Source organism: Xenopus tropicalis, chromosome 6 (genome assembly GCF_000004195.4).
Source record: "Xenopus tropicalis strain Nigerian chromosome 6, UCB_Xtro_10.0, whole genome shotgun sequence".
NCBI classification, from domain to species: domain Eukaryota; kingdom Metazoa; phylum Chordata; class Amphibia; order Anura; family Pipidae; genus Xenopus; species Xenopus tropicalis.
The window spans coordinates 46,345,614-46,359,747 of NC_030682.2; the positions used below are offsets into that span (position 1 = coordinate 46,345,614).

General features: G+C 39.2%; 1 protein-coding gene across 1 annotated transcript in view; it reads left to right on the plus strand.

Moving 5' to 3' along the window:
• The window catches only part of ube2e2 (ubiquitin conjugating enzyme E2E 2), a 131,338-nt gene that overhangs the window by 17,618 nt on the left and 99,586 nt on the right, over window positions 1-14,134 (plus strand). The window contains 1 exon segment of the mRNA NM_001126511.1: window positions 12,260-12,444. Within this exon segment, the coding sequence (NP_001119983.1) occupies window positions 12,269-12,444 (176 nt within the window). The 5' untranslated portion in view covers window positions 12,260-12,268.

The following is a 14,134-nucleotide window of genomic DNA, read 5'->3' on the forward strand; positions in this document are numbered from 1 at the left end:
ACAAAATCGTATTTGTCCCAACAAGTACGAAGGTTTCGGATTCATTAAAGCTTCGTTATTGTGACTTTCCTTGGGCCAGGTTGGAGCTGCAGAGTGCTATTGAGTCCTATGGGAGGCTTCCAAAAACATGCACAAAAGGATCAAAGTCAGAAAGGTTTTTCCACCGTTTACAATCGTTCAGATATGAAAATGTTGTGACTTTCGAATCGCCAATACGATATTATCGTGACTATTACGATTTCTTTGTAAGTATTTTCGTGACATTTCCGATCATCAGAAATTATCGTATCTAATCTGAATTTTACCCATTTTGGGATTCGAACTCATACTTTGATGAATCTGCCCCATAGCTAAGCATTGCAGTTTGGTAGTTTGACTCGAGTATGTATATATGGGCATGGTTGCCAGGGTAATAGAAGATGGAACTAGTTAGGGTGATGGTACATGAGATGTTTTGTTGCTTGTGCTAATTCTCCTGAGTTATTTGTAATTCCATATAAATGTTAATAATAGTGTCTGCAGGAAAAGGATTTCTTCTGTCTGTTCTGCTATTTGTAAAACACAAGAATAATATAATTTTTGTGATCTTATTAGCACAAATGCCACCCTGATTGTCCCTTCTCAACCTGTAAGTTATAGCTCCTAATTCTAATGGACAACTGCTGGACTAATATGACAGCCCCCCATAGGAACATGGGGGATCAGATGGTTAATGTAAAAGCTTTGAGCAAATACTTTTAAGGCAAAATTATAAATAGCATGCAAAGACAATTTTATGATAGATGTAAAAAAAATCAATTTCTGGTGAAAAAAAAAAGTTTTGAAGACTTGTGAAAGTGCTGAATAGTTGTATCAGTAGGTCATCCACGCAAGAATTGATCTCATATTTCCTTGTCTTCTCCATCTATATACGATTATAGCATGGTTTATTTTAACCATTTGTGTTAGTGGATCAAGTGCAATTGCAAATAACAAGGGGAAGAGGGCACAGTCATGTCTGGTGCCATTTGTTACAGAACATCTTTCATATAGATATCCTCAAAAATTTTTGAGGGTTTCAATTATGTATGGCTATTTTATAGAACTGAATGCATTCTGTATGTTGAGGATAACACTTGATCTTGGATACTGGGTCTGTTAGCATGCTGGATTGCAATGATAAATATGCAGTTATCTGCTGTGGGTCAAGTTGGAATGAATCTGGATTGAGTGTGTTAAAGGGGACATATCATATAAAAATTAAGAATGTACCAGTGAATTATACTCCTCTAAATATAGAAGGATTGTGCTAAAAAAAAAAAAAAATAGTTTCGGGCTGGTTTATTGAGATATTCCACCAAAACCCCACAAGTCCCGCCCATCTGTTCCACTTCCTGCTGGCTGAAGTCTTTGGATGTTCAGGGGAGCCGTCGGCTGTCAGTACAGGCACTGTAGAATAGGAACCAATCAGCAGCTAGACTGACCTGATAGGGAACTGAAGCCTGTCTTTGCTTGTGTGAGAGTAGGCTGTGATTGGCTATCCCCTCTCCTGCTGTGCTTCTGGCAGGGACTGTTATGACACGCCAACCCTTCATTTAAAACACAGACAGAGAACTGGTAGGATCTCCAATAAAGGGGCCGTTTTTACAGATAGTATTCATTTTTAGCCCAAAGTTTAAACTAGCACCATATATTATTCATAATTGCCTACAAAAGTATTAGGGTTTTTTCCATTTATCCAATATGTCTCCTTTAAGGCTGGGGCCAGCCATGTTGTTAGTATGGATGTAAACTATTTAAGATCCATGTTGATTACTGAGATTGGTAGTTAGAAAATTGGTTTTACAGTGGCTTGTAGTAATTCGTAATTAAAAGAGAAGGAAAGTAGGGGGTGCCAAGAATGTTAGGCCCCCGTCCAGTGATTATAATCACTCGCTTGATAACTATAATATACATATGAGATACATATTGCTCTTGGGTTATCGCTTGATAACCCAGTCAGTGCTCCTGTTAGCAGAAAACTTCACCGGCCCAGGGTACTTCTGTGTTAGCAGCACAAAGCAATTTTCTTCCTCATTGCGCCTGGCATGCATGTGTGAGTGAAAAGCTGAACTTCAGGAAAAAGCTGAGTTTTTCACTCTACTGCGCATGTGCCAGCCCGTGACAATGGAAGAAAGAAGATGATTGCTTGGTGGTGCTCGCTGAGAAGTACCCTAGGTTGGTGTTGTTTTCTGCTAACAGAAGCTGTTAAAATCATTTTTACTACTTTTAACTTTCCTCCTCCTTGTAAAAAGTAAACCTACACTCTGCATGCATGCAAATTTTTAATATTATCTCTAATCTCTTTTAATATTAACATTTATTTGTGGCAGATTGATGGGAAGGGCTCTAACTTTAACAGGAGCAATATATATAATATATTGCTCCTGTTATATTATATATAATATAATAATATTGTCATGAGAAAACATAGCACGCAATAGTAAGAAAACCAAGTCCAACTTGGGACTCCGCCATTTACATGGGAGTAGGAGAAACAATAGGTTACCTGAAAGCAGTTCTAATGTGTAGCGCTGGCTCCTTCTGAAAGCTCAGACTCAGGCACATTTATTATTTATTTGCTATGTAAACAGTGTAATTTAGAACTAAAAAAAGTACATCATAAAAATGGTGACAATCCATTTAATTTAGCCTACCAAAGTATTTTAACTTTCATGACAAAAAACTGTCAACATTGTTACCAGTATTGCTATTGTCTCTTTTGCATGTATGTAAATTTTGGGAGGTGAAAATATTATTTGGATCAACATCATCATATTGTATATTCTATATGGAATTGGTTAGTGTGTTTTTTATTCTCCTTGACTGGTTAAAAAAATCAGATGAGCGAATCTGGGAAACACAACAATTATAAAACCACATGTAAAATTGACCTTCGAATGAAAGCTATGACAGGATCATTGTCTAAATATGTTAGTAGTAATTTAATACTCAAAGCAAGAGTAAGAACTGAATCTGAACGATAATGATTTCCCAACAGTCAAATTAAGAACGCCTTACAGAATGTTGCTAACTTTTAGATGCCTTTAAATATGAAAACATTATTTTTAGTTAATCTAGGAAAACTATACATTGTTTTTTTTTTCAGGAGAACCTGAGTTTTCTAAATCTGCCTGAGTATTTGTGTATTTCCACTTCTGTAACAAGATTTAGAGCTCTAAATACCAAATAAATAAAAAATTTGCTAAATTTTGATAGGGGATTTATCAAGAAAAATATTTTATTATTTATGGACACAAATTCTGCTGATTCGGAAAGCCTTCTGTCTCTTGAACATGCCAATACCAGCTTTGTATAGTTTTATGGAGTTTCAGACTTCAATATCTAGCAGTAAATTACCGAATTTTCAAAGCATTACAGCAGAATACAGCATACTTTAAACTGCAAAGCCAAAAATCCCGGAACATTAGGTTTTCCCCTAGGAAACCATACATTTTTGAAATATATACATTCTGCCAAATCCGAAAAGGATAACCATGTCTTTCTGCTTCTGTCAGCACAGAAATAGAAAAACTTACTCCTAAGTACCAAACATTAATGCTTTTCTGAACTTTACAGTTTCTATAAAGATTTATGAGCATTCTAAAAATTGCCTTAAAGCTTCCATTTTCAAGCATATTATCTGCCACATAGCATTAGGTACCAAGAAAAAACATCCTAAATATAAATGTCAAGGGACTGAATAGTTTTATGCCCCTTGTGCATAGGATAACCCCAAAAGGATGTCAGTGCACACATATTGCCCCAGAGATCACTTTATCTACTGAAAATGTGTATTTTTTGTGGGGTAAAAACACACAAAAAAAACTTTGACACCCTTCCCCCCCCAACAATATATTTTTGGAAAGGACACATTTGGTTAATTCACATGAGTACCCATGTCTTTATACTCTGGTCACAATGCTTTCCAAAACTTAGCGGCCTTGCCAAAATAACCTGAAAATCGCCTCAAAGTTTCCACTTTCTATTTTCCACTTATTTCCCGCATAGCATTTGGTACTAAGAAAAAAAACATCCTAAATGTGAAAGTCAAGAGTCAACTGAACAGTTTGATGCCCATTGTGCATAGGATCACCAAAGTATCTGGCGTTTAGAGACCCCAAAAGAACGTTAGTGCATACATATTCCATGGCATATATATCTAATACTAAAAAATACACCACCTGGTTGCAATTTACCCCATTATATTATTATTATTTAAATTTATTTATAAAGCACCAACATATTCCGCAGCGCTGTACAATAAGTGGGTTTCATACATTGGACATACAGAGTAACACATAAAGCAACCCAATAACTACAAGAGGTAAAGCGAGCCCTGCCCAAAAGAGCTTACAATCTACAATATGCACATTTCTTAATGTTGCAGCATAAATCATCCCAAATATGAACGCCACAGGCCTACCAAACAGTTTGATGCCCAATATGGATAGATTTACCAAACTATATGGGGTACAGAGGCACCCAAATGAAAATGCATGTGAATTTCCACATCTGACACTGACTGCTGCAATATAAGCACCCAGTATGTGTATTATGTGCCATAAGACCCCCTAACAGTAATAAGACCCTAAACCGTATATTTTTCTGAAAGTACACATTCTGACAACCAAAATGAGCAAATGCAAACTACCAAATTACAAAGCTATTCTAAATGTAGTGGTTTTTATGAAATTTCTAAATATTGTCACCTTGTATTTCACCCCATTCTGTACTCCACATATAGTAATGTACCAACATCAAACACTCTAAATATGAATGGCAGGGGTTTACAGAACAGTTTGATGCCCAATATGCCAAACTATTAGGCATTCATAGGCAGTGGCTTGCAAAAGTATTCGGCCCCCTTGAACTTCTCCACATTTTGTCACTTTACAGCCACAAACATGAATCAATTTTATTGGAATTCCACGTGAAAGACCAATACAAAGTGGTGTACACGTGAGAAGTGGAACGAAAATCATACATGATTCCAAACATTTTTTTACAAATAAATAACTGCAAAGTGGGGTGTGCGTAATTATTCAGCCCCCTGAGTCAATACTCTGTAGAACCACCTTTTGCTGCAATTACAGCTGCCAGGCTTTTAGGGTATGTCTCCACCAGCTTTGCACATCTAGAGACTGAAATCCTTGCCCATTCTTTTTTGCAAAACAGCTCCAGCTCAGTCAGATTAGATGGACAGCGTTTGTGAACAGCAGTTTTCAGATCTTGCCACAGATTCTCGATTGGATTTAGATCTGGACTTTGACTGAGCCATTCTAACACATGGATATGTTTTGTTTTAAACCATTCCATTGTTGCCCTGGCTTTATGTTTAGGGTCGTTGTCCTGCTGGAAGGTGAACCTCCGCCCCAGTCAGGTCTTTTGCAGACTCCAAGAGGTTTTCTTCCAAGATTGCCCTGTATTTGGCTCCATCCATCTTCCCATCAGCTCTGTCCAGCTTCCCTGTCCCTGCTGAAGAGAAGCACCCCCAGAGCATGATGCTGCCACCACCATATTTGACAGTGGGGATGGTGTGTTCAGAGTGATGTGCAGTGTTAGTTTTCCGCCACACATAGCGTTTTGCATTTTGGCCAAAAAGTTCCATTTTGGTCTCATCTGACCAGAGCACCTTCTTCCACATGTTTGCTGTGTCCCCCACATGGCTTGTGGCAAACTGCAAACGGGACTTCTTATGGTTTTCTGTTAACAATGGCTTTCTTCTTGTCACTCTTCCATAAAGGCCAACTTTGTGCAGTGCACGACTAATAGTTGTCCTATGGACAGATTCTCCCACCTGAGCTGTAGATCTCTGCAGCTCCCCCAGAGTCACCATGGGCCTCTTGGCTGCATTTCTGATCAGCGCTCTCCTTGTTTGGCCTGGGAGTTTAGGTGGACGGCCTTGTCTTGGTAGGTTTACAGTTGTGCCATACTCCTTCCATTTCTGAATGATCGCTTGAACAGTGCTCCGTGGGATGTTCAAGGCTTTGGAAATCTTTTTGTAGCCTAAGCCTGCTTTAAATTTCTCAATAACGTTATCCCTGACCTGTCTGGTGTGTTCTTTGGACTTCATGGTATTGTTGCTCCCAAAATATTTGATGTCTTACCATTGTATAAGCTTTAAATGGTATCAGTACTGAGATTAACTGCCCACCCCCCCCCCCCCCCCCCCCCCCCCCCCGCATGGCTCTCACCTCAGATTCAGGCTGTACTCACTCTGTATTGTTTAAACATGTAATCCCCTCACACCTTTTCATCTATGCATTGTTTACCCCCTGCATTGTTCACACCTCAGGCTCAGGCTGTAATCACCCACATTGTTCAACTGTTCACACCTCAGACCTGTGTGTAGGCAGCATAGGGTAGGCAGAGTATGGCACATAGGCAGCATGGGGCAGGGAGGGTATGGCACAAACAGGCAGCATAGGACAGGGAGGGTATTGAACACACAGGCAGGGTAGGGCAGAGTATGGCACACACAGGCAGGGTAGGGCAGAGTATGGCACACAGGCAGGGTAGGGCAGAGTATGGCACACACAGGCAGCATATGGCAGGTAGAGTATGGCACACAGGCAAGGTAGGGCAGAGTATGGAACACACAGGCAGCATATGGCAGGAAGAGTATGGCACACACAGGCAGGGTAGGGCAGAGTATGGCACACAGGCAGGGTAGGGCAGAGTATGGCACACACAGGCAGCATATGGCAGGTAGAGTATGGCACACAGGCAAGGTAGGGCAGAGTATGGAACACACAGGCAGCATATGGCAGGAAGAGTATGGCACACACAGGCAGGGTAGGGCAGGCAGAGTATGGCACACACAGGCAGGTTAGAGCAGAGTATGGCACACACAGGCAGCATATGGCAGACACAGGCATCATGGGGCAGGCAGAGTATAGCACACACAGGTAGCGTAGGGCAGGCAGAGTGCTACCCTATGCTGCCTGTGGGAGGTGAACCTGGCAGGGATTTGTTCTGGGAGTTTGTTAGCAGTTGGAAATAGCCAGTAAATGGTCCCTAAGGTGTGTAATTATGTACTGGGGTTGTGTGCTATCCACAGGGGAAGAGTCATATGGATTTTAGGGTGTGTCTTAATATGACATAATATAATACTTTCACATATGAATGAGGGTTGATATCCCTGCAGTGAGGACCAAGCATTTGGGTTTTTGCTGCACTACCACCATTGTGATAAAATGGATGTGGTTTGAAGTGGGTGTGGTTTAAAAGGGGGGAGTGGCTTCCATTAGCGGCCCTCCACCATGTATGCGCGAGAAATTCCGGCCCTCGGCACCGCAGAAGTTGGACAGCACTGTCTTAGACAACCTCTGAGGCCGTCACAAAGCAGCTGTATTTTTACTGACATTAGATTACACACAGGTGCACAAACAAGTAACAAAGAACAATGCGGTATGCAATGAAATCACTAAAATACAATTAAACCACTAAAATCAATTTTTTTTTTTCGCCTAGTGTAATCAGCAGTCAGAATTACAGTTTGACTATTTTAGCTTAGCCAAATAAGTTTTACAGAGAAACAACTGCAGAACTGAAAATGCAATAAAAATGCACCAAAATCACCAAACATTTAATATAATTACTAAAATAATATACAAAAGGTATTTTACAGTGTGGTTAGCGAGTTTGCTATTCAGATTTGACTTATTACACAACAAAAGCAAAGATCTGATTGGTTGCTACAGGCAACATCACTGCTGATGTTTGTCTCCAGTGTTAATAAATATACTCTTAAGGGTGTAAATAAACAGGCCAGGGGCTGAGTAATGTAAAATTTAAATTTACTCCCAAACACATTGCTGTTAAATTTGAAATACTGGCCCCGATCTTAGCTGGTGATTTACGAGATAGGATGGCAAAATACAGTGCAGGTGGCAAGCCTTGTAGTGTGTATTTTGCTGTAACCGAGTCACTGGGGCAGGGTGAAAGAACAGTCTCTGTATAGTGTTGCGTTTACATGTTAGCACTAACAAAATAAAGTATAAAGAAATTAAGTTAACAGTAATAACATTTCATTCAATGGGGTGTATATGCAGTGGCATAGATATGATCAAGACAGGCTACAAATGAGTGTACCTGAAACATTCTGCTTATTGAACAACAACTGTATATTTGTACATAATTAACATTTTAACCACTGCATTGTGTACATTGTATAATGGGGCTGGTATCCTGCTATTAGCTCATGGTCTTGTTAAAATACACAGGACTTCATTATGTATTTGTTTAATACACCAGATAATGTTCCTTTTCTGTAGGCTGGGGTAAGGCACGAGCTGTCAGTAGATCACGAGTAATGTTCTGTGTGTACCCCACTGCATACTGTGCTGCACAATGGCACTATGCATTCTTGTTGTGACAGCTCTTAATGTGTTTTTCATTTGAGGCCATTTGATAAAAGCATTTCAGGAATTTTCATTCGTAAACATTGTTGTTCTTTGCTCTTTATAGCTATTTATGCTGTTTGCTAAGCTGCATGAGAAGCTGAATAGCTGATTCTTCACGTATAACTTTGGCTTTTTTATGAATTATATTTTCTTTTATGTGATATCCAGGACTTGAACTTGCAATCACAGCCGCAGGATTTTGTGTGGAATTTGATAGTGCTTACAACATGTTTTAGGGTCAGCTTAAATACTGTCAAGACCCATGGCAGCCTAGCACACGGGTATGTAGGGGGATGGGTAAATGACTAGAGCACAGTTAGACAGGCAGTTAGTCTGTTCTGCTAAATAACAGGAGTCTTTTAGGTATGGTTGTTAAGCGCCCTTGGTCGACCTGCAGCCCTTTATCCTATTAACCGTTCTGTTCCTGGCATACTGCAATAAGGCCTGACTACTTAACCGCACAACATAAGCAGGCTTTGATTAAGTGCAGTCTTGGTGCAAGAAACAGCTGGGTGTAACAACTACTTTACTTTGCTTAAATTCCCTTTTCAGGTTGAAGCAGATACTTTTAATAAAGGTATCATTACCCGATGGCAAAAGGCTATAAACCACATCTGTGAGATCACAGGCCATTTTATTAGCAGCCTCAGCACTAAGGCCAAAAATGCTCACTTGAAAACATCACACATAATGAGCTTGCTGCTGACAACAATGTGACTCTTATCTGCACCAAGAATACATATATCGAAAGCATGCTTTTGTAAATACTGACCCCCCCCAAGGGTGTAATAATGATCGCCAGTTTTAGAAAGGTAAACAAGATAAAGGCTAGGAAGCAGAACTTACATGTTCTGAGCCTAAATGACCCTTTGTTAAATGTAAACTAAACACTAAGGGACACATCCATTAAAGTACAAATCCAAATCATGAAATCCGATCATTTCTGATGATTGCAAGAGTCATGAAAATTCAGTTTGTTTAAATACGAAGATTTCGTACTTACAATCCGAATTTTTTGTAATCGGACCTGTTGTACTTTAATGAATGTGCCTCTAAGGGGCTGATTTACTTACCCACGAACGGGTCGAATGGAGTCCGATTGCGTTTTTTTCGTAATGATCGGTACTTTGCGATTTTTTCGTATGTTTTGCGATTTTTTCGGATTCTTTACGAATTTTTCGGATCCAATACGATTTTTGCGTAAAAACGCGAGTTTTTTGTATCCATTACGAAAGTTGCGTAAAAAGTTGCGCATTTTGCGTAGCGTTAAAACTTACGCGAAAAGTTGCGCATTTTTCGTAGCGTTAAAACTTAACGTGGGTTAGTAAATCAGCCCCTAAGTGTATACAGCATTTGATGTGACAAGCTGGACTAGTTATCCAACTGGTTATGCCCACTCAGGGTGTAACTACCTCCCCTGAATTTGCATAATTCACACAGCTTTCGTATTTTGCCATGAATGTCCATACAGTGAGTCCATATAATTAATTCCATATTCTTTAAGGGATGTAAAAACAATGTTAAAATGTCCATGTGGCATGAGATAAGTAGTCCAATAACGTTATATTACTGGAAATAGGGATAGAGAGACAGATCTTTTTCTTGGGTGCTTCACCACTGGGGACACACCTTGCTACATTTTGAGTCTTGCTTCAGCAATGCACTCTTATCTATTACAGGAGCCAGAACACGCTGAAATTAATTATCTACCAATTTAGCCCCTCTCCTATTTATATTCCAGTCTCATTCAAATCACTGCCTATTTGCTGGGGAAGATACGATCCTAGCAACCAGATAGCTAATAAAATAACTAAAGAGCTGATGAACAAAAAGCCAACTGAAAAACTATAAAGACCAATTGCAGATTGTCTCAGAATATTAGTCTAAGCCATACTAAAAATGTATTTAAAGGTAAACTACCCCTTTAAAGGCAGCTGTTTGATATTTGATGTTTGATACAGTAGTTGCTAACATCACACACATGCTGAGAAATGTATCACCTAATGTAGCAAATTGTAACCGTTTATAGTGCGCCAGAACTGTTGAGTTGCCAGCCTGAAACATTAGGGAGAGGATTGTTAAACTTTATTTCTGGTGTACCATGAAAGGTTGAACTGAAGGTGGACAACCACTTTAACATGGGATAAGATTATTTCATGGGGGGGGGGGGGCTAGGTGCCAAATTGTTATGCTCTCCCTTGTAAAAAAAAAAACAGACTGGGCCAGGGAAGCCAATCCACCAATTTACTTTCCTTTTCCAGGGATGCTGCTATCATGAAGGAAGGTGAGAAACTTGCTTCAGGCGGCACCGCCCAACAAGTTACCAGGGGTAGCAAAAAGGCACTCCTGGTAACTATAAGAAACAAAATTCTGGTTATTAAATCGAAATTGCAGATCTTCTAGTGCAAGGAGTGCTCTTTGCACTAGCAGTGCAGCCCCTTAACCTATTTGGATGCCCAGAAATGCCTCTGACCTTTTCCCAGGCATCCCTGATAATTGACACTCGCACATGTGCAGTAATACCAGAAAATGTTGTTCTACTGTGCATGCCCAGGTCCAGACTGGGTGGTAAGTGAAATAGTGGAGTGGTGCTCTGACTGCAGGCAAGATATTCTTGGTGTGAGTTACTTACAGATTTCTGCTTGTCTCACAGGCAATGTTGTCAGCAATGTGGATTGCCTAGCTGGCAGGCAACGTTGTTGAAAAAAAAATGTTAGGTTAAAACAAGTAAGCCATTTATATATCAAAAAAACAGTGTCTAAAAAAGGATTTATAAACTTTTGCTACAATTAATACATTTATAGCAATGCCAATTCTTGTTTATGGCTCAAAGCCAGGTAAAAACTACTACAGGCAGAACCTAGTAGTTACCAGCTGCTTGAAGCTTACTTGGAAATGTTTGCATGCTGTACTCCTACAATATTAATTAGTGTGCTACTGCACTTACATCAGGGGTCTCAAACTCGCGGCCCGCGGGCCATTTGCGGCCCTCGGTACAATATTTTGTGGCCCGCACCAACGCCTTCTCAAAAGCAATGAATGGATCGCGATTTTATTGCGATTCAAGGGATAATGCAAGGCACGGCGGGCGGGAGCTGCTGATTGCGGAAATGACGTTATGCCATCATAACCGTTATTATGGGAAGATGTTCTGTGTGCACAATTAGCTGCTAAGGAGCTAATTGTGCACACAGAACATCTTCCCATAATAACTGTTATGATGGCATAACGTCATTTCCACAATCAGCAGCTCCCGCCCGCCGTGCCTTGCATCATCCCTTGAAAGCCAATTTTTTGTGAAATCCCTTATGCGGCCCAGCCTCATCCTGACTTTGCCTCCTGCCGCCCCCAGGTAAATTGAGTTTGAGCCCCCTGACTTACATACAAACTGGCCATATCAACAGGCATTAGTGTTGAGCAGGAAAGTTTCAGAAGCAACATTATTTTTCAAGAGTAGGTGCTGTTTTTTTGCATTTAAAACAATACACAGACTTACAGATAACATGCCTACTGACTAATGGAGGGCCTAGTGAAAATGCATACAGGCTGAACTCTTATTTCTACAGTCTGTTGTGACAAATCACAATCCAAACATAATACAAAAGCCAGATTGATGTGGATCTATCTTTACAGATGCTTAATGGATGTAACATACCTTAGTTATGACTATAAAAAGGAAATAGAGTGCATGCTTACATTTAGATATATCAGTAAGGCCTTACCTTAGTATGTAAATACTAATCCTGATGCAGAACATTGCACTGATAATAATGGGTGCTCTGTGGTGATTGATTGTTATGAAATGTTTTACATATTTACTTATTTCACTATAGATTCAGAAAATGTCAACTGAAGGTCAAAGAGTGGATGACAGTCCGAGCACTAGCGGAGGGAGCTCTGATGGAGACCAGCGGGATGGGGTTCAAAATGAGCAAGATCGGGAAAAAGTACAACCCAAGAAGAAAGAGGGAAAGATATCCAGCAAAACAGCTGCCAAATTGTCTACTAGTGCCAAAAGGTACTTGCTTCTTATGCTATCATAAGCATGTGCCATCTTCTCTGTGTTATTACATAATAGATAATGCCATGTTTTTCTGTTTTGTTTTTTGTTTTTTTAAATACAATGCTATCGAAAACTCTGATTATTTTTAAATTTTCACCACTAAAGTAGAAAGGTGAACAATTATTAGTGATGCGCCGAATCCACTGTTTTGGAATTTGACCGAACCTTGAATCATTCATGAAAGATTTGGCCAAACACCAAACCAAATCCGAATCTAATGGGCATATGCAAATAAGGCTGTGGAAGGGTTAAAGAGAAAAATATGTGTGCAATCGAAAAATTTTCAACTTCCATGCTTATGTGATAAAAAGTTATGTTTTTAAGGATTCATTTCAGCCCGGCACATGGATTCAGACAAAAAAGGCAGAATCTAGTCTGAATCCCAAACTGAATTCTGGATTTGGTGCATTCCTAACAATTATTTCAATAATTTTTACCAAAACAAAATAAGTCATAGGGCAGAGCTTAGAGTATATACCCCCCCACCCCACCTCGTAGTCATGAGATCATTTAGTCGGACCTATATAGAAATGGTGCATAAACAGTTGAATCCCTCTGCTTTTCAAAGAGTTTGTGTACCACTCACTGTGAAAAGCCAAGGAATTCAGGTTCCAGAATCCATCACTTCACAAGGTGAGGGAGCAGCTAGATTCCACTGTTATCTAAGGAATGTTTGAAAATGAAAATGGTTTGTCAGAGTAACATGGTTTCCTTTCAATCAGTGGAATTGGGTATTGCTGTATTAAAGAAATATACATTTATATTTTATAAGGTTTTATTCACCTTTTCTACATAAACCCTATTTTGACATGAGCTTATTATTAGGCAATTCTTACATTTATAAATATCTGAGATTACAGTTCTAAAATTATACTTGAAGCGCTTGTTTAAAAGAACAGTTCAGTCTAAAAATGAAACTGGGTAAAATAGATAGACTGTGCAAAATAAAACATATCCATATGGCCCCCCTCAAGTCATTGATTGGTTACTGACTGCTAACAGCTTAGAGAGCTGCTAAAGAAGAAAGTTGTGTTCTGGCTATTATGTTAGACATTTGTTCTCTCCAAATTATATTTTTGGCTAACTGTATTGAAAATATATTTTGTTTTGCGCAGTCAATTTTACCCAGTTTCATTTTTACACTGAACTGTTCCTTTAAAGTTAACTGTAAATATGTTATAGACTATTTGTCTATTTCTTAACTTGATAATGAGCTTACAAGTGCTTGAAATGTTGCTTTTGTCCTGAAAGTGTGCAGTGTGTATATTACTTAATGGAGTGCTGCCATACGTGTGTACTGAGATAGGATATGAAAATTTGCAGTCTAATTAGAAATGTTTCTACAGCTGTTCACTGCTTATAGCAAAAAAACTAAATTACATTTATATATTGCTTAAAATTGTGTTTAAAACAGTTAAAGGGGCAGTTCAACTTAAAAGAAACTTTGGGAAGATGAAGACAGTGATTTTCAGAATCAGTAATTTATCTATTATTTGCTTTTCTATTTTGCTACTCTCCAGCCTGAAATCTAATATAGTACTATCTGTTTGACTGGTTTACCAACTCCATCTTTTAAAAAGCAGTTATTCCTGAGGATACATTTTTATCATTATTACAATTTTTTAACACTTTTCACTTATCCTTG